Source organism: Chiloscyllium punctatum, chromosome 6, assembly GCF_047496795.1.
Source record: "Chiloscyllium punctatum isolate Juve2018m chromosome 6, sChiPun1.3, whole genome shotgun sequence".
Taxonomy (NCBI): Eukaryota; Metazoa; Chordata; class Chondrichthyes; order Orectolobiformes; family Hemiscylliidae; genus Chiloscyllium; species Chiloscyllium punctatum.
The window spans coordinates 40,235,976-40,256,426 of NC_092744.1; the positions used below are offsets into that span (position 1 = coordinate 40,235,976).

Consider the following 20,451-nt stretch of genomic DNA (forward strand, 5'->3'; position numbering starts at 1 on the left):
CTAGATTACCTTAGAGTAAAAAGGTAATGATAACCCAACGTTTCTGGTTACGGACTAAAACCTGAAGAAGAACTGAAGATTAGCTTGTTTAAATTTGAATGTATGTTTGCTCGAGGACTAAGCTGTTCGAGGTTTCAGTTTCTTGGGAGTTAATGTCATAGTTACCTTTTAGATCTGTTAATGTGAGAGAGAAAGAATTCTGATATGAGTGCTGTATAATGGTTGCTGTTGAGTTCCATAGAAGGGATTCTTTTGAAACCTGTCAAGGATTATTTTGATGTAATTATAATTTTACTGTTCTTAAAACATAAGGTAAGAACAAGGAACAGGAGTAGTTAATTTAGCCTCCTTGAGCCCATTCTCCCATGCAATACAATCATAGCTGATCTCATCTTGGCCTCAACTCCACTTTCCAGCTCATTCCACTTAATTCTGAGAATCAAAGCTCACATATCAATAAATTTCAGTCTGAGTCGAATTCTGAGCAGCGAATTTTATTGAAACGTACTTGCAAGACGGGTGTCTAATGAGTAGGCATCCCGATCTGAGGGTAACATTCTGATTTATGCAGTTCAGCTCTGTCTCTTGGTCCTCCCCTTTACCCCATAGGCTACGCTACAGCAAAAGTAACCAATCACAACCTCTAGCTTCACTCCGCCTCTGTTTACTTCTCCTACGACTCTAAGCCTGTCGCCCCTTACTCTTATTTATCTTTTCCTTATATGTGACTATCCTGGCATAGTTTGCTGTCTTTGTGCAATCATCCTGCCGAACTAAATTCTGTGTGTTGGCCACATCCCTCCGGCGATTGGTACACTATTCTCCTGCAACTAGTACACCCTGCTCCACGGTTGCTCTGCCCTAATAGTCATAGATAATTCCACCTGTTTTTGTTTCTCACTGTTTAGTATTTGCATGTGCAGCCCAATTTCATCATGCAAGCTTTTGCAGAAGCAACACCTGTTCCCTTATTCTGCACAATTTTAACCCTATATCTTACAATTCTTCAACCCATTAGTAATTGAAAAACTCTCTACTTGTTTCCCTTTTAAATTTAGTCAATGTCCTGACATCCACTGCTTTCTGGGGTAGTGAATTCCACAGACTCTCATCCTTTGAGAGAAGCAATTTCTCATCATCTCTGTATAAAATCTGGCACCCCCTTTCCTATTGTTTAAAACTCTTTGCATTTGAATTAAGTAAATATTTTGGTTAATTCTGGTTTTAGTTCCATGTCTTTTGCTAAGCAAACTTGTGTTTTATTTTCAAAATAAAATCTTCAACATTGCATACTTCTGCCCCAGTGAGAGAGCATCTTGTTAAGACCAAAACAAAACAAGCTAAAGCCTGCCAAGCCAGATTTTGGTCAGGCATCTGACTTCTCTAATAATATGAGCTGAGATCATCATAAATACGCAAACCATATATCCTCTCTCAAGGAACATTTCACTGCATTTTATATGTGTTTATTGTTGATCATGATAGTGGTTCAAGATAAAGTGAAATGTTTGTACTGCCAAAATCTAATTGTACTGGGGCATATCTTTTACCACTGAAATTTGAATGGGGTAGTCTTCACTGCAAATTCTCCCAATGTTCCCAAGGTTAGGAGGAGCCAGTGTTGGACTGGGGTAGACCAAGTTAAAAATCACAATACCAGGTTATAGTCCAATAGGCTTATTTGGAAGCACTATCTTTTGGAGCACTGCTCCTTCATCAGGTAGCTGTGGGACAGGACATAAGACACAGAATTTATAGCAAAAGATTACAGTGTCATGCAACTGAAATGATATATTGAGCAAACCTAGATTGCTGTTAAGTCTTTCATCTTTTAAAATGGGTTGCAGGTTTCAGTTCACTAATATGTAAATCCCAGAACTACTTTTAAGTCACATTCTTGAGATAACTGAAAGTTTTATTTTTTAAAAAAAAGTGATGTCTCAGCTCAGGCATTGCATTGAATGGGTGAGGTTTGATTCTATCTGGATCCCAATCTTGAGTCAGGTTCTATTTCCAATGTTCACAAGAATCTTAATCCTCATAATATGTCAAGTATAAAATTACAGATTATATATATTTGCAATATGAACTTCCAATGGTGGTGTAAAATACGTCATCAAAATAATTTTCTTGTATTCATGGTCCTTTTTGGTAAAGAATGCAACTTTTCATTATCCTTTCAAACATCGCAGGTTTTTCAGGATTTTTCTACTTTCCAAAATAAAACTGATCACCTAGAATTTCAAAATGGAACAGAATAATTTGCTAAATGGATAGTAGCTAAGTACGAGCGCTTCTGAGCACTTATCTTGTTTTGATCAATTAACTTGTATAACTAGGAGTTGGTGAAGTGTGAAGGAGCAAATAGTAAATTAATTGAAGTGTGAAATTGACCGAAGGTTGAAAGGTAAGGAACACGGGCCTCAATTTGCAGAAAGCTTATGTCATAGGAAATGTGTATCTATGATATTATGATGGTACAAAGATCACAGAAAGTTAAGGCACTAGTGATTTGTATCAGGACAAGCATCACACCATTGTTTATTGGTAATTTTGCACTACTGCCTTAGATCCCTTGGACCATTATTACAGCTTCATCCCCAAGCAAAAGCAAAGGTGAGATCAAGTTTGCTGAATTAACACCACATCATGATGGTCACAGTCACGTTAAATAGAAGACTCTGAATCCTGTGCAATGTTAATTAGATTTGCATGTTTTCAAAATTTACATGAAGTTTCCATCAAATAAAATTCCCTATGCTTAGTGTTGCAAAGGAATAGGATTAAAATGCAGCTATTTGTAAACAACCATTGCAATCAAAGGACAGTAGAATTTATTTGAAAACCTATTGAGTAATTAAGGGACAAGTAGTTGCCTGATTTTGTTAGGTATGGGTTCGGTAAATCTCCTTTCATATCAGTTTACCTTGAGAAAGTGTAAACAGTTTTGTCAAATGCATTTAATGTGTCAACCGCAGTTTGTAAATACTTAAACTTACATCAATCGACCAATAAAGCAGCTTGAACACTCTAGTTATGTCAATACAACAATACTGTTTGAGTGTGGGTGTGAAATAGATGGCAATAAACAAATGGACTTGTGAGCTTTGTTCATTAAATGTTCAATGAAATTGCTAACATTTTTTGTTTAAACCAGACTTATTGCATTAAACATGAGGGGGCTGGAGGCACAAGAACAGAACTTAGTGCACTTTTCACCAATATCACCACAGCAGCAAATGTATACCCCAAATTTTTGAAAACTGGTACACTTTTTAATACCCTGAAATCCACCATTTCAGGTAATAAGAATGTGTAGAAAAAGAAAATGATTGGTAAGTAATCTTCTTCACAACTTAATCAAGTTTCTTTTTTGTACTGTTACAACTTTCACGTGTTATGCACTGTGGAGAATATGAACTTTCATTGTGCCAGCAACTAGAATTCTCGTATTGGCATCTAAATATTTCCATTTTAATGTTCATAGGTGGCTATGCCAATCATGTAAGGATTCCAAATTACTTTCGAAAAATGCCAGAGTACTCATTTGAATTGGATCTTGGATTTCAGTGCATTATTTTGTAAAATGATTTCTTGCATATGCAATGTTGTGAATCAACAAAACATCAATGTTGTGAATAATCACTCAACTGCAAAAAGTGTTGCTCTCTTTTCCTTCACTGATGCTTGTGGTCAGATATGATCAGTCGAGCTTTGGGTCCTGAATTTGGAGGCAGCATTGGAATCATGTTCTTCTTTGCTAATATATGTGGAAGTGCTCTCTATGTCTTGGGACTTGTTGAGTCCATTGTTGACATTTTTGGAATGTCACCAACAGGTAGGTTAGTGAGTTTAAATAATGGTCTAAATTCTGTTTCAGATTTTGCATTTTTATTAAACATTACACACTTAATTATGGGGACTGGTATTCACATTACAGTGATACATGTTGGCAAATAAAGCCGAAAAAATGAGAATTAATTGGTCAGCTAATATAACAATACGGATCTGGTGCCTCCATGCTCTTGACTCATACTGAAACCACAATTGATTTGGGTTACAGTTGGAGCAGAGGCTCTTGTCTATCACTGGTTGTTCTTATGTATCTTTTGAAAGGAAACCATGGGTGAAAAATTGTCTTAGCTGTAGAAACAACTCAGTTGTAGTATTGGTAACATTTTTGAAAATCCTAGAATGAAGGAGTGGACATTGGGCAGATGTTTTTGTGAGCAGCAGAGACTAGGACCTGAGGGCACAGATTTAGAGTAAAAGGAACACCCTTCAGAACAGAGATGAAGAGAAACCTCTTCAGCCAGAGAGTGGTTAATCGAGAGAATTCATTCCCACATAAGGCTGTGGAGGCCAGGTCATTGAGTATATTTAAGATAGAGCTAGATAGGTTCTTGCTTATCAATAAGATCAAAGTTTATGGGGAAAAAGTGGGAGAATGGGTTTGAGAAACTTATCAGCCATGTTTGAATGATGGAGAAGACTCAATGGGCTGTATGGCCTAATTTCTTCCGCTGTGTCTTATGATCTTATGATCTATGTTCATTTGGAAGGTGCACACTCATGAAGAATGCAAGAGCTTGACAGTGATGTAATGAGAAGCTACTATTGGAGAGAAACCACATTCTATACTGTGAAATTATCTGAGAATAGTAGTTACTTTTGGCAGAGAGCATTTTGGAAGGATCTGCGATACTTTGATGTTTCCAACCAGATCTGGCAATGGGTGTGCCAAATATGCTTAACTTTGTACTATTTGTGTTTTGAGGGAGCAAAAATGGAGTCATACCAGGCATATTGACCAAGTCAATGAGAGATTTGGCTGAGGTTGAGGGACAAAGGTGGAATTAAGGGAATTGACAAACAAATCAAAAATCTCCACAACACAAGTGGATGAGGTGGTTAAAAAAGGCATATGCCATGCTTGCTTTCATCGGTCAGGACATTGAGTGACAAAGTTGGCAAGTGATGTTGCAGCTGTATAAACTTTAGGCAACATTTGGAGTGTTGCACGCAGTTCTGGCTGCCACACTATCAACAAGATGTGGAGGCTTTAGAGAGGGTACAAAAGAAGTTTACAAGTAGGATGTCTGGAATGGAGTGTATTAGCTATGAGGAGAAGTTGCACAGATTTGTATTGTTTTCACAAGAGTGTCAAAGACTGAGGGATGACCTGATCGAAATATATAAAGTTAAGAGGCAAACATCGGGTGGTGTCATTTTTTTATTCAAAATGAAAATGTCAAATACTAGGGTGTGCAAAACACTAGATTTAAGGTGAGAGTGGCAAGTTTCAAGAAGATAAGGAGACAGGGTTTTTTTTTTACATAGGGTGATAGTGCATGCCAGGCACTTGTCAGAGAAGGTAGTAGAAGCAGATAAATTAGCAAAGTTTGAGGCATTTGGACCAATACACAAACAGCCAGGGAAGAGGAGGATACAGACCATGTATAGGCAGATGGGGTTAGGATGGCATCATGATCGGCACTGACATAGTGGGCTGAAGGGCCTGTTCCTGTGCTGACTGTTCTATGCTCCACATCTGTTGTGGTAGAGGCAAGTTGAAAGGTCAAACAGTTATAATTGATTTGGGATTGATAATTTTTATGACGGCAACTTTGCAGCAAAAGTTTTGCTAGTACTCTGTGCTCTGACAAACCAGTCATTCAATTTTCACATAGCTGACCTCCTGAAGAAAGGCCTGTGAAAACCTGGCTTACATTTTTTTTACTAAAGTGAGGAAGATCAAACTTGTTTGGGCCATTGTCACTTCTGAATGAGCTAGATGAATACACTGGTGGATAGAGTGTAAAACGCATCTTGCCACTTCATTATTTACAGTTGGCAAAACCAGGATCATCTTCCCAGATGGAAGGTGTGAAGCCCAAGGCCTTCAAGTTCTGCCCCCAACAATGACAGTACATGACAGCAATAACTCGAGTTTCACATTACTGTAGACAAGTCATTCCCATTTGCAGAGAAATGTTCATATTGATTTGGGATACTGTCATTTAGTAAATTTCTACAAATGTTCGTGACATAGAAGTTAAAATGCAGCTGTAAATTTTACAGTGAGTAGACCGAAAGTTGTATATTGTTAATTAAGTAATTGTATTTTTTCAGGGCAAACTACAAGCAGCATTCAGGTTCTTCCTCAGTCCTACTGGTACGAACTTCTCTATGGCACAGTGATTCTTATTTTCTGCCTTCTTGTGTGCTTAGTTGGAGCTGACATCTATGCAAAAGCCTCCTTCATAATTTTCCTCATTGTTATTCTGGTACTTGGCACAATATTCATCAGCTTTTTTGCAGTGTCACCAAAATCTATTAACATCACAACGTCCTTGGGGAACATCTCAGAGGCTTCATTCACTGGATTTAAGCTGTCAACTCTGAAGAGTAATCTTCCATGTAAGTTAATCCTAAAAGTAAGTATAGGGTAGTAACTTCATTCAAATGCATGTACACTGAAATGATGTTAGGGCAACAAAAGGTTAGCAACTATTTATTCCATCTGTTTCAGCTTCATTTCAATTAAAATGCTTAATCAAAGCTTATGGCCCAACAGTTTATATATTCAGTGTAATTACTGAAAATAACCATCCACGTAGATCTTCTGCTGGCTGATGCAGAAGACAAACTGCAATTTTTCTTCAGTATGTATTACTGAAAAGTGATGCATGCTGCCAAAGCTTTTTGTATTGGATATATCAAGATAAATGTCAATTACAAAATTTTGAACTATCACAATAATTTATACCACACAAGGAAAGGGTACTGTTGGGTTGGTGTTTTCTGGAGAAAGTAACTAGGAACCAAACTTTGGTCCCCCATGCTTCTCGGCAATTTGGAACAGTACAAGATTTGAACATATGTTCTGTGCAAACAAAAAAAAAAGTTCCTTGCATACAAAGGTATGTTACTTCCAGCAATGTAAATGAGCCATGCTATGAGCTCAACTGATCATCCTGATTAGTTGTTAGTGTAGATATCAGCTAATGTGTACAAGACGAAAAGCTATGGCTACATGTCTCTCATCAACCGTCTTCAAGTTCTGTACTACCAGTGAAATGTTTTCTTCACTTCTCTCAAGTAACCTTTTCTTCTTTCTGACCAAATATTTTTCTTAACGCAAGCATTACGACTGATTAAAATTACTCACTTTAGGGTGAACAGTCCCAAAGCTTTTTACAAAGATTAATAAACTAGTGGTTTGTTTCTGGAAATTACGTTATAACAGTCAACTAACTCTCAAGGATGAAATGAGAGAGGCATACAAGCTGATACAGATTTATTAAATTTTTATTAATTTCTCCCGAGTGTAGCCATGTTATACTGCATACTTCTATTCAGAGTGTGTAATTGTTTATTGTTAGTGGGTTCTTGTTGCTCTGTTAGTATCCCTGGGTGTATTTGAGTAACATTCCCAGATTGGTCACAAAATTGCTACAAAAAAAACCTACAAATTTGTAGTTTGTTGGTGCCAACCCATTCTTGGATGAACATGATGCCTTTGCTCATACTGAACCATGAAACGGCTTGACTTTTAATGGGGGCAATTCCTTAAGGAAGAATAAGAGGTGAAAATTAGATTCTGTTACCTGTTTGTGCATTCTTTGTCATCCCAAGATAAGTGGGGTTAGTCTGCGAAAGAAGGGAACAACATAAACAGCTCTTGCTATTTTTCACCGACCAAATGTTTAAATATAGGTTTGTGTTGTTTTTCATTTCTTAAAAGAAAAGCTATAGATTTGATTTCAATTTCTTTCCATAGCTCAATATGTAGAAGACTACACAACTGGTAAGGTGATGAGTTTTGCTGCTGTCTTTGCAGTAATGTTCAATGGGTGCACTGGTATCATGGCTGGATCCAACATGTCAGGTAAGGTCCAAGCAAATACTTGAAGGGCAATATGGGTCTAAATGTATCCATAAATTTGCTAACTGTACATTGCATACACATTAATTAATATGAATTTTGAAGATTTTGAGAGACAGTCTCCTGTTCTATGCCTCTGCATTATGAGGCCATCAGGTAACAGGTTTTGAAAAAAAATGTTTTGAATGCCTTGTTGATACTACATTGCATGGACCATAAGATTTATTACACAGTAGTTTATAAGGATTGTGTTCTCAGTATATATTATAGTGTTTATTGTGGTGCAAAATCTATAGTGGCACATTTGTTGCTAAATCATTTGTTAAATGATATTTGTTGTTTGTAAATATCTGCTTTTTATGCATCATGAAAAACTCAATAAAGTTTGGATAACAAAAAAGTTAACTGAAGCTGTAAATCCTTGCATCCTTTCAGGTGATTTAAAGAACCCCAGCTATTCTATTCCCCGAGGCACTATTACAGCAGTAATTTTTACATACATTGTATATAATATTTTATCGCTCATGATCAGCTGCACTTGTGAGAGGTGAGTTTGATTTTACTTCTTATATCTTAAACCCTTAATGATAAATAAGCTAATCCTTTGTGAGGCCATTACAATAGGTGCTGACACTCTGTCATTTTACACTATGCTTAAATGGAATTATGATTTCAAAGCAAAAGTGTTACAAGTACGTGTGTTCTATTGTTGGTCTTCCTGCTTTAAACAATTATTGCAAAAGCTACCTCTTTGAAAGTGCTCTTGAGACAGTGAGCCTAATTTTGAGGCCGTCAAATTTAACATTTAAATATACCTGTGCCCCTTCACTTAAGCTTATGTCACCTACAATGTTCTTTTGAATTTCCTCCCTACCAATTCAGTTGACGTTATTATAACATGGGTTTGTAAACCGGACCAAATCAGCCTTGCTAACATTGGATTCACAACACCGTGAAATTCACACATTCAATGCCCCTCAAAATTGCTCGATTGTTCCTAACCAGACTTAGAGTAACAGATTTCAGACACCAAGGTTAAACTTAAATAGAAATTAACAATATACTAACCATAGCAAAACAAAGCTAAACCACAAGGTGATCTAAACCTTCTTTAAATCACCTGAAAATCTCTGATTTAAACCCAATCTTCTTAGATTGTAATCCTCACAAATAGACACAGATAAGGGATCACTTAAAAAGAAAATAAGAGTTTATCATTTGCCAACTTGGTAATTGTCTCAATGATGAGGACCAGGTTTTAATGAAATCCTTGAATGATGGATGTAGGTTTGCTTGCTGAGCTGGAAGGTTCATTTTCAGACATTTCATAACCATACTCTGTAATATCTTCAGTTCAGGATCAAGCACTGCCAATGATTCCTGCTTTCTATTTATATGCTTGGGTTTCTTTCGGATGGTGATGTCATTTCCTCTGGTGATCTCATTTCCTGCTCTTTTCTCAGGTAGTGACACATGTGGCCCAACTCTGTGTGGGTTGATAGAGTTCTGGTTGGAATGCCATGCTTCTCGGAATTCTCACACTTGTCTCTGTTTGTCTTGTCCTAGGATGGATGTGTTGTCCCAGTTGAAGTGGTGTCCTTCCTTATCTGTATGTAAGGATACTAGTGAGAGAGGGTCATATCATTTTGTGGCTAGTTGATGTTCATGTATCCTGATGGCTAGATTTCTGCCTGTTTGTCCAATGTAGTGTTTAATATTGGGGTTCTTAGCAGAGGCAGTAATGCAGAGACTCTCACAAACAGCTCTGCCAACCGTCCAACCCAAACTGAGTCCACTACATAGTTGACACTTTTGTCATCACTAAATGAAACAAATTAGAGGAAACTTTCAAGACCATCAATAATACCTTTACTGGCATAAAATTCACTAAAGAGGAGGAAAACAACAACAAACTGCCATTCCGAGATGTCACAGTAGAGCGAATAGCCAATGGGTATCTTCAAACCAGCGTCTACAGGAAAACATAGGGACCAAATATTGAATTGCAGAAGCAATCATCCCAATATCCACAAATGAAGCTGCATCAGAACATTATTTCAACGAGCTACCACACACTGCAGCGCAGAGGAAATCACCTATACTGTGTATTAAAAAAGAATGGGTACCCAATGAACACAGTCTGCTGATTTCTCAGCAACAAACCCAAACAAGCAGACCAAATGCGTCCAGAAACCCTAGCCACTTTCCCCTACATCCAAGGCATCTCGGAAATGACTGCCAGACTTCAGACCTTTTGGCATCATGGTGGTCCACAAACCCACTCACACACTAAAACAGCAGCTAATGAACTTGAAAGACCTTATACAGACAACAAGCAAAACTCATGTCATTTACAAAATACAGTGCAAGAACTGTAACAAACACTACATTGAACAAACGGGCAGAAATCTAGCCACCAGGATACATGAATATCAACTAGCCACAAGATGACATGACCCTCTCTCACTAGTATCCTTACATACAGATAAGGAAGGACACCTCTTTGACTGGGACAAACACATCCATCCTAGGACAAGCCAAACAGACATTCCCAAGAATTTCTAGAAGCATGGCATTCTAACTGGAACTTTATCAACAAACACATTGACTTGGACCCCATTTACCACCCTCTGACATCACTAACCCAAGGAAACCTAAACACAAATAAAAAGCGGATCATAACACCAGTACTTCATTGGAGGCTCACTGATGATGTTACCTAGTATGGTGACAAAATGTTTGAAAATTAATCTTCCAGCTCAATGAGCAAACATACATCCATGATATACTGTCAACTGTTCAGTAATTGTGTAATCAAAAACAATGCTTTGCAGAGTGTATTTGTAAAGAATATTACAGGTGTAACCACCTTTATATTATTTCATTGAAGGCTTTGTGCAGCAGAGTATTTGGATGGGTAGCTTGAGCTTCTCTTGCACCCTTTTGCAATGAAATTCTGTGACTATAAATACAGTACATCATGCAAAGATTATTGCTGGGATGTGGCTTGACGTCTGCCCCAGTTTTAATGCGTCTATTTGTTCCTGGCATGAGTTTCTCTGACAAGGCCAACATTTGACTTAAAATCTTCATTTGCTCAGGAGCATGTGGTGACTTGCCTTCTTGAACCACTTGCAGTCCAGGTGATGGTGCCCCCACAGTGCTGTAAGGGAAGGAATTTTCAGATTTTGACCCACTGCCACTGAAAGGTCAGTGATTATGTTTCTGAATCAAGATTGTGGTTGGCTAGGAGGAGAAGTTGCAGGTTGTGGTGTTCCCATATATCGATTGCTCTTGTCCTTCTGGATGGTAGTGGTCATGACTTAGGAAGACACTCTAAGGAAGCTTGGTAACTTTTTTGAATTTCTGCAGTGCATCTTGTAGATGCGTCAATGAGAGGGTACATTCTCTGCAGCTATCAAACAAGCAGGCAGCTTTGTTTCTTTATGGAGTCAAGCTTGTGTGTTGGAACTGTACCCATTCAAGCTAGTGGAGAGTATTACATCACACTCTTGATATGATTTGTAAATTTTGTCGATTCTCCTGCTCCTCGGATGCTGCCTGACTGGATCTGCTTTTCCAGCACCACATCCTTCAATTCTGATCTCCAGCATCTGCAGACCTCACTTTCTCTTTATGCCTTGTAAATGGTGGACAAGCTTTGGGAAGTGGAAGGTGAGTTACTTGCTGCATAGTTCTTATTGTCTGACCTCTTCTCATAGGTTTTTAAATGATTAGTCCAGTTGGGGTTTGCCATTGACAGGAAACTCCAGGATGTTGATGGCTTGGAGGTGATGATATTGCCTTGTGTCTGTTGCTCTTCTGGATTGTAGAGGTCACAGGTTTGGAAAGTTTTTATGGAAGAGTCTTATGGGTTTTTTGCAGTGCATGTTTGAAGATGATCTATGTTGTTAACTCTGTACAGAGAGAGGTAATGTGAAAGAGCATAGAGTCCTCTTCACGTGGGTTGCTTTGTCCTGGATGGTGTTGAGCTTCCTGACTGGTAGAGCTGCACGCATCCAGGCAAGAAGGGAGCATTTTTTCGCACTCCTAACTTGTGCCTTGTAGGTAGTGAATTGCCTTTGGCAAGTTAGGATGTCAGTTACTTGCTTCAAGATTTTTAGTTTCTGACCTTCCCTTGCAGCCGCAGTGTTTATGTGGCTGGTCCAGTTCCGTTTATGATCAGTGGTAACCCGCAGGATGCTGATGCTAAGAGATTCCGTGATGATAGTATGTCAAGACAAGATGGTTAAATACTTTTTTTTTGTCTTTGGAGATGGTCATTGCCTGGCACTTGTGTGTCGTGCATGTTACTTGCTACTTCAACACAAGCCAGAACTTTGTCCAGGTCTTGCTGCACCAGTGCATGGACTGCTTCATTACCTGTAGAGTCCTGAATGGAACTGAAAACTACAATCAACCAAGAATGTCTAGGATTCAGAATCCTAGACTCCCTATGGTGCAGAAACAGGCCTTTCAATCCATCAGGTTTGCACTGAGCCTCTGAAGAGCATCCCACCCAGGCTCCACCCCCTACTCGATTACAATAACCCTGCATTTCCGATGGCCAATCCACCTAACCTACGCATCCCTGGACAATATGGGCAATTTAGCATTGCCAATCCACTCCACTTTCAGCAAAGATTCAAATAGGTTTAATTTTAGGAAAATGGGGCTTGAAAAGTAGAATATATTCAATTTTGCAAAGGTCTATTAAGGAGAAAAGAATGATGAGAAAATAGACATCTTCTCTTTTGTAATTAAATAGTATTAATTTTTTCCCATAGGTTTAAATTATGATAAATCTAATTATTAAGGGCTAAAATAATTATTTTAGGGTAAATAGATATATCTCTTTGCTTTGATTTCTTCTTGTTTTGCCTTGTGTAGACTGTGACTCATCCTCGGCTAGAGTTCCTTCGGTGTTTCTACATAGGGAAAGGCTTCAGAAGTCTGAGGCACTTGGGAGTCCGAGTTCAGCATTTTAAGGTTCACTTGGCATTTAGGAAGTCAAATGCCATGTTAGCATTTATTTCAAGAGGATTTGAACACGAGAACAGCAATGTATTGCTGAGGCTGTGTAAGGTTGTGGTCAGACTGGATTTGGAATATTGTGGTAAGTGTTGGGCCCTTATGTAAGGAAGAATGTACTGACATTGGAGGCACTCCGGAGGACCTTTACAAGAATGATCCCAGGAGTGAAGGGCGATTAAGGACTCTGGATCTGTATGAGTTTAGAAGATGAAGGGAGTTCTGATTGAAACTTACAGAATACTGAGATGCCTGGATGGAGGGGGCTTGGAAAATATGTTTCCACTCGTTGGAGACACTAGGAGCCAAGAATCAGAGTGAAGGGGCAAGCCTTTAGAACAGAGATAAGGCGGAATTTCTTCAGCCAGAGGTTGGTTAATCTGTGGAACTCATTGTCGCAAAGTTCAAATTATTGAGTGTATTTAAGACAGCTAGATAGATTCTTGATTGGTAGGGGGATAAAGGGGATAGAAAGCAGGAGAACAGGGTTGAGAAATATATCGGCTGTGATTGACTGGTGGAGCAGACTTGATGAGCTGAATGGCCTAATTCTGCTCCTATATCTCATTGACTGATGGTTGGCTTATTTTGAGGACTCCACTAAATTACTCATTTGTATGCAAACTTTTGGCAGAGTATGAGCAGAAGCTGTTCCCTGGTGCAGGATGTGAAGGAAGAATTGAACTTGTATCAACTCCATTCTGTCCTGTTCTGAAAACTACAAAGCTGCTGTTCTCAGTGGCTACTGGTAGTAACTGGAGTTTTCCATTACCTTGTATTTTCTTTTTTCCCAGCCCACCCAACTTGGGAATACTGTAAGTACCCTCATAACAATTCTTCAGCTAAGTTTGCAAAGACTTCTTTAACCATTAGATTCAGGCCATTATTCAGCCGTTTGTTTCAAGTCCTCATCTGATGTCCTTTTCCAGTTTCTTTCCACTGATATTCATGCCTAGTTTTGATTGCCTTGCATTTCACAGATCAAAAATCACAGCAATGATTTTCTACGTGAATGACACTCTGCAAATGCAAGTTGTTTTTCTGTTGGAAACTGGGACCAAGCTTTTCCTGATCTATTTGATTCCATGCTGCATCATGTCGCACTGAGCGTATGGAAGTCAAATCATGCATTTCTCGAAATGGGCAGGCATTTTCACTCGGTCACAGCAATTCTAATGTATAAATTAATAGATGTAATGGTTGAGCAATTTTTCACAGTATCTTTTTTTATGACTTGAAATGTTGTGCTTTTAGTGAAACTGAACTGAAATGCATTCTTTAAGTTGAATTTATTTCCAATATGTGACTAACAGCAGGTTATTTTGTTCCAAGCTTTTACCCATTAGAGACTAAATGTTATTCTGTCTGCACATCAGTCATTTTAGCACAATGCAGTCAGATCATTATGTTCCCTTAAAAGAAAGCATTTAACCTCCATGCTTTTATACACCACCTTTCAGTGCAATTAGATTCTGCTGTAGCAACCCAGCATTCCCAACTTGATGAATGTATTTTACATTTTTACATAGTACTCTAAATCTCATGTGGGTCACCTTCATTTGTCATGTAATAAATTCTGTTAAACTGCAAACTGATTATAGCCCCACTTTTGGATAATGAAGTTTGTCCCTGGGAAAAAAAATTACATGTTTTCCATATTATAAATTCCATTTAACATACGATACTTTACAAGAAATGCTTCCTACACGTTAAATAATTTTAGTGAATTGAAATAACTAATGAAAATCAGGTAAATGTGGTTGCTCCCTTTACAAATCAAAATCATCGTTTGTTTTACTAACAAGTTTGTGCAATCTTTCTACTTTATGCAATATGCTGAGACAAAGGGTTTCACTTGCAATGTTGAGGAGTCTTTTCTATTTCAGTTACTTCCTGGTAAGAATTGTTTTATTTGCTCATGAGAAGGGGCTGATGTTATCAAAGCCAGCAAAGTTTTTTTTTAAACCCATAATTGCCTTTGAAAAGGCAGTGCTGACCTGTTTTCTTGAACTGCTGCAGTCCATTTAGGTTCTCCACAGTGCTGAATGGGAAGGTGTTCTATGGCATTGACCCAGCAATGATGCAGGTCATTTGTATATATCTTAGAGTCACGATGGTGAGAGGTTTGGAAAGAACTTTACAGATCGTGGGTTTCTCATCTGCCTGCCTGCCTGCCTGCTGTCCTACTCTTCATGGCAATAGAAGTAACAAATATGGAATTTAGTGTATTGCTGCAATGCATCTTGTGGATGGTACACACTCTTTCACGTACTGTGTACTAGTGGTGGAGGGAATGAATGCTTAAAATGATGAATAGGGTGTCAATCAAGCATGGTATTTTCTTTTTTTTTGGATGATTTGTCGTGTTTCTTCAGTGTTATTGGTGGTGCACTTATCAAAGGAAGCCAAAAGTATTCCAGCTCATTCCTGACTTTAATTTGGTATGTTCATGAGATGTAGGCCTCACTGGCTAGACCAGCATTTATTGCCTGTTCCTAAGTGCCGTATTAAGACTTGGACATATTGCTGTAGGTCTGGAATCACCATGTAGGTCAGACCTGGTAAGGATGGTGGCAGATTCCATTCCCACATGGGCATTAATGAACCAGATGGGTTTTAATAACCATAGACAATGGTTGCATGGTCACCCTTACTCTAGCTTTTGTTTTTCAAATTCCAGATTTTTTTTTTGTATTGAATTCACATTACGCAATCAGTTATGGCAGGATTCAAACCCACATTCTCAGAACTTAATACTACATTACCACTACGCCCTAGCTCCCTGGACTTATGATTGGTGAACAGGTGCTGAGGAGTTAGAAGAGGAGTTAGTCATTCCAGAGTTTCCAGCTTCTCCCTGCTATTGTAACCATAGTATTTAAATGTCTGGTTCAGGGTCAACAGTGACACACTTCAGGAGATAACCGCTTCACTTCACTTGGAGGTCGCCACTGTTGATGTTACCTAGTCAGGTAATGAAACATCTGGATATCAAACCTACAGCTCAGCGAGCAAACCTACACCCTAAACCTCAACCTGAGCTACAAACCTTGCAACTGCCTGTTATTTTGGTACTGAGGTTCAGTGATGGTCATGCCATTAAATGGAGGTGGTTAAACTTTTTGTTGTTGGAGATCATCTTTTTCTGGCATTTAAGTAGTGTGAATGTTCTTGCCATTTACCAATTCAAATCTTGATGCTGCCCAGGTTTTTCAGTATTTCTGTGCCAACTGCTTCAATATCTGAAGAGTTGTCAATGGTGCTGAGCATTGTCCAATCATCAGAGAGCACCCCAATTTCAACTTTTGTGATGGTGAGAAGGTTATTGATGAAACAGTTGAAAGTGGTTGGGCCCAGGACACAATTCGGAGGTGCACAAACATCTGATGAAGGAGCAGTGCTCCGAAAGCTAGTGCTTCCAATTAAACCTGTTGGACTATAACCTGGTGTTGTGATTTTTAACTCTGTATACCCCAGTCCAACACCAGCATCGCCAAATCCTGAGCAACCCCTGTAGTTGACGTTCTAGAACTGAGATGACTGATCTCCAACAAAAACAACTATCTTCCTTTACGCTAAGCATGACTCTAACCAGCCATGGTTTTTTCCACTTGATTCCCTTGGCTGACATTTTTGTCAAATTTCTTAATTGCTTGAATCTGAAGTTGAGTTTCCAATCTATATGCTGTCCATCACAAATATTACATTATTCACCATGAACACAATGCAGCTTTTCTCCTTCGTTGCTTGCAGGCTTAGTTAGATGACTATTCTCCTGAGCAGGCCCATTATTATCCTGGAACCTTTACAAGTTTTCTACATTGAAGATGCTTTATAAATGCACGCCTTTTCCATGGTCATTTTCTTCCCTATTCATTTTGGGAAGGACTGAAAATAATTTCAGTCATGGCCTTCTGAAATTCAGTGGGCCTTATGACAAAAATTCAGTTTTTAGTTGGTGTGTTATAGATAAATTATCATGCTACATTGGACATTTATTGCTAACTTCACTTCCAAAATCATTTCTTACTAAAGATCAATACATTATTGTGAAGATTAAGCTTCTCTTCAGGCAATTTATTTTAAATAAGTGCCAAACCATATGGTTTAAATGTCAGTCTGCTGTGGGATTTGTTAATGTCAATAACTGACAGATTTTTTTTTAAGTTAACAGCTGTTATTTAAATAATGTGATTCTACTTAGAAACTCGAGGGCCATTATTGGCTTGTGGTTATTAGAAACTCCAGATTGAGATTAGTATGATCTGCTATATGACTTGAAGTTCAGAAAATGAGATAGCCAGAAGTTAATGAGGTAAAATCCTCTTTCTACAGAGGCCACAACTAATGGAATTTTAGTCATTGTTCTCAACTCTATTATTTTCTAAAATTATTATTTTCTAAAACTATTATTTTCTACCACTCAGAGTTAGCAATATGAAGCACTAATCTAAGTGCAATATTTCTCTGGTATAATTTTCTAGTTTCTTATGATAGAATATGATAAATTCTGATGCTAGTATTGATTAACTGTCAAAGATAAGGTCTATGATTGAATCAGGAGTAGGCCAAGAGGCTCAGAGCTTTTTAGTCTGACTGCAGTAGGATGTGATATCTAGAGAAATGTCGGGGCACGTGCCAATATAATTTCATGAAATTAAATATATAGCTAGAACACATGAAGGATGGTGGAACAAGTGATGTGTCACAGCCGCATCATGTGGGACCTCCTGGATGCCAGGTTGGTTCAGAGCAAATATACCAGTAGTCAACATTTGAAATTCGAGGAGCTTTGAGTCAAAGCTCCATCAGGTGGAGGCTAAATTGCAGATACTGTGGCGCACCACGGAGGGGATAAGCTACCTGGATTCATTGCAGGAGGATGTCATACCTCCTTAGGGGCTTCTGATTTGGTCAGTGTTTACGGACAGGTGAGTGTGACTGTAAGTGAAGCGGGTAAAGGGCCCCAGAATTCAGCAGCACTAGAGTTTCAACCTTCGCAATTGTTCAACAACTTGAAGATTCTTTCAGCTTGTCTAGTTGAGAGTGAGGCTGCAGAGTGGATGAGGTAAATGGTTGCACTACTACAGGAAGCTACTCAAATACAGTGAGATAAAAGGAATGTAATGATGGAGGGGATGGTATAGAGAGGAGGAACTAACACTGTTCTCTGCAGCAAAGAGCATGAATTAAGACAACTTATCCAGAGATAAGTTGGACCAAAGGATCTGTTTACGTACTATATGACTCTATAAATTATACTGGGATGGTACGGTGGCTCAGTGGTTAGCACTGTTGCCTCACAGTGCCAGGGATCCGGGTTCGATTCCAGCCTCAGGCGACTGCCTGTGTGGAGTTTGCACATTCTCCCCATGTCTGTGTGGGTTTCCTCTGGGTGCTCCGGTTTCCTCCCACAATCCAAAGATGTGCAGGTCAGGTGAATTGGCCATACTAAATTGGCCATAGTGTTAGATGCATTAGTCAGGGATAAATGTGTGGGAATGGGTCTCGGTGGGTTACTGTTTGGAGGGTTGATGTGGACTTGTTGGGCCAAATGGCCTGTTTCCATACTGTAGGGAATCTAATTTAACTCGGCTGCCTACCAAGTTCCTGGATCTGGGGCTGTCACTTGAGGCTGGAGAAGAGCTTGTAGTGGCATGGCCCTCTTTTAGCTCTAATATTTAGGGAAACTTTTACCATATGGTTTTTTTATTCCTAGCTAGTTTTCTTTCATATTATTTCTCCCTTATTAAAATTAATAATTCTTTGGCACATTAGAAAACAATCTTCTGAACTTCTACCTGGCTTTGCAGAGTTATACGCTTTTTCTTTAAATTTTGATACTAGCTTTTTAACATTTTGTGGTTAACCACAGATGTGAGGGCGTTCTTGCACAAAAGGTTAACATACAGGAACAGAAAGTGATTGGGGAAGTCGATAGAATGTTAACAGATTTTGCAAGTGGAATTGATTGTAAGAGTAGGGAGGTTATGTTGATTTTATACAGGGCATTTGTAAGACCACATCTGGAGCACTGTATGCAATATTGATCATCTTTATTTAAAGAAAGATGTAAATATATTGGAAGTAATTCAGAGAAGCTTTACGAGAACAAATCCTGGAAATGTTATATTGTCTTACGAGGAAAAGTTGGACAAGCAAGGATGGTTAAGAGGCAAAATGATTGAAACACAAGATCCTGAAGGCTTTTGACAAATTGGATGGAGAAAGAACGTTTCTTGTAGAAGAATCAAGAGCTAGGGATCAGTGCTTAAAAATAGGAGGTTGCCCATTTAAAACAGATGAGGTGAAATGTTTTCTTTGAGGTTCTTGAGTCTTTGGTTCAACCACTTTTTCAGGAAGAAAGTTCAAGAGTCTTTGAATATTTTTGAGCCGAGTGTGGGTAGATTTGTGTCAGGTAATGTGATGAAAGGTTATTAGGGTAGGTGGGAATGTGGATTTGTGGTTGCAAGCAGAACAGCCAGGATCTAATGAAATGGCTCAACAGATCTCAGTGACCAAATCAAAATATAGATACAGAAAATAGGAGCAGGAGTGGGCCATTCAGCCCTACAACCCTGCTCTGCTATTCAATATAATCATGACTGATCATCCAACTCAGTAACCCTGCCCAATTGTTCCACATTTCCTTTGATTCCTTTAGGCGTAAGAAATATATCTATCTCCTTCTTGAAAACATTCAATGTTTTGGCCTCGACCACTTTCCTGGTGGGGACATCCTTTCGGCATTTACCCTGTCCAGTCCTGTTAGAATCTGAGATCATCCCCTCATTCTTCTAAACTCCAGCCTAACCAATCCAGTCTGTTTTTATGCATCTGATCCGTCATTCCAGAAATCAGTCTAGTAAACATTTATTTCACTTCCAGTGCACCCAGAATATCCTCCTTCAGGTAAGGAGACCAAAATCGCATACAATACACCATGTATGGTCTCTCTAAAGTCCTATACAATAGCAGCAAAATATCCCTGCTCCTGTATTCCAATTATCTCACAATGAGGGCCAAAAACCATTTGCCGCATTCACTGCCATCAGTGTCTGTATGTTTCTCTTGAGTGGCTTTTGTAAGAGGACATTCCTACCCAATTCCCAATCTTTCACCATTCCAATCATCTGTTTTCCTACTTTTGCTACCAGTGTGGATAACCTCACGTTTATCCGCATTATTTTGCATTTTTCATGCATTTGTCCACTCACTCAAATTGTTCAAATCTCACTGAAGCATCTCTGCATCCTTTTCATCCACCCACCCATCCACCTTTTATATTGTCTGCAAACTTGGAGTTATTGCATTTTGTTCCCTCATCTAAACCATTAATATTGTGAATAGCATTGGACCCTGTGGTACCCTACTAGTCTGTCACTTGGAAAAAAGATGCGTATGTTCCTACTTTGTTTCCTGTCTGCTAATCTATTCTCCATCCATGTCAGTACACAATCCCCTAGTTACACGATCTCTAATTTTACATGCTAGTCTCTTATGTGAGACCTTTATTGAAAACCTTTTGAAAG

General features: G+C 38.7%; 1 protein-coding gene across 1 annotated transcript in view; it reads left to right on the top strand.

Moving 5' to 3' along the window:
• The window catches only part of LOC140478899 (solute carrier family 12 member 9), a 116,994-nt gene that overhangs the window by 16,039 nt on the left and 80,504 nt on the right, over nt 1–20,451 (top strand). The window contains exons 3-6 of the mRNA XM_072572514.1: nt 3,698–3,838; nt 6,133–6,420; nt 7,784–7,891; nt 8,324–8,435. Of these exons, the coding sequence (XP_072428615.1) occupies nt 3,698–3,838; nt 6,133–6,420; nt 7,784–7,891; nt 8,324–8,435 (649 nt within the window). The remainder of the gene's footprint in view (nt 1–3,697; nt 3,839–6,132; nt 6,421–7,783; nt 7,892–8,323; nt 8,436–20,451) is intronic.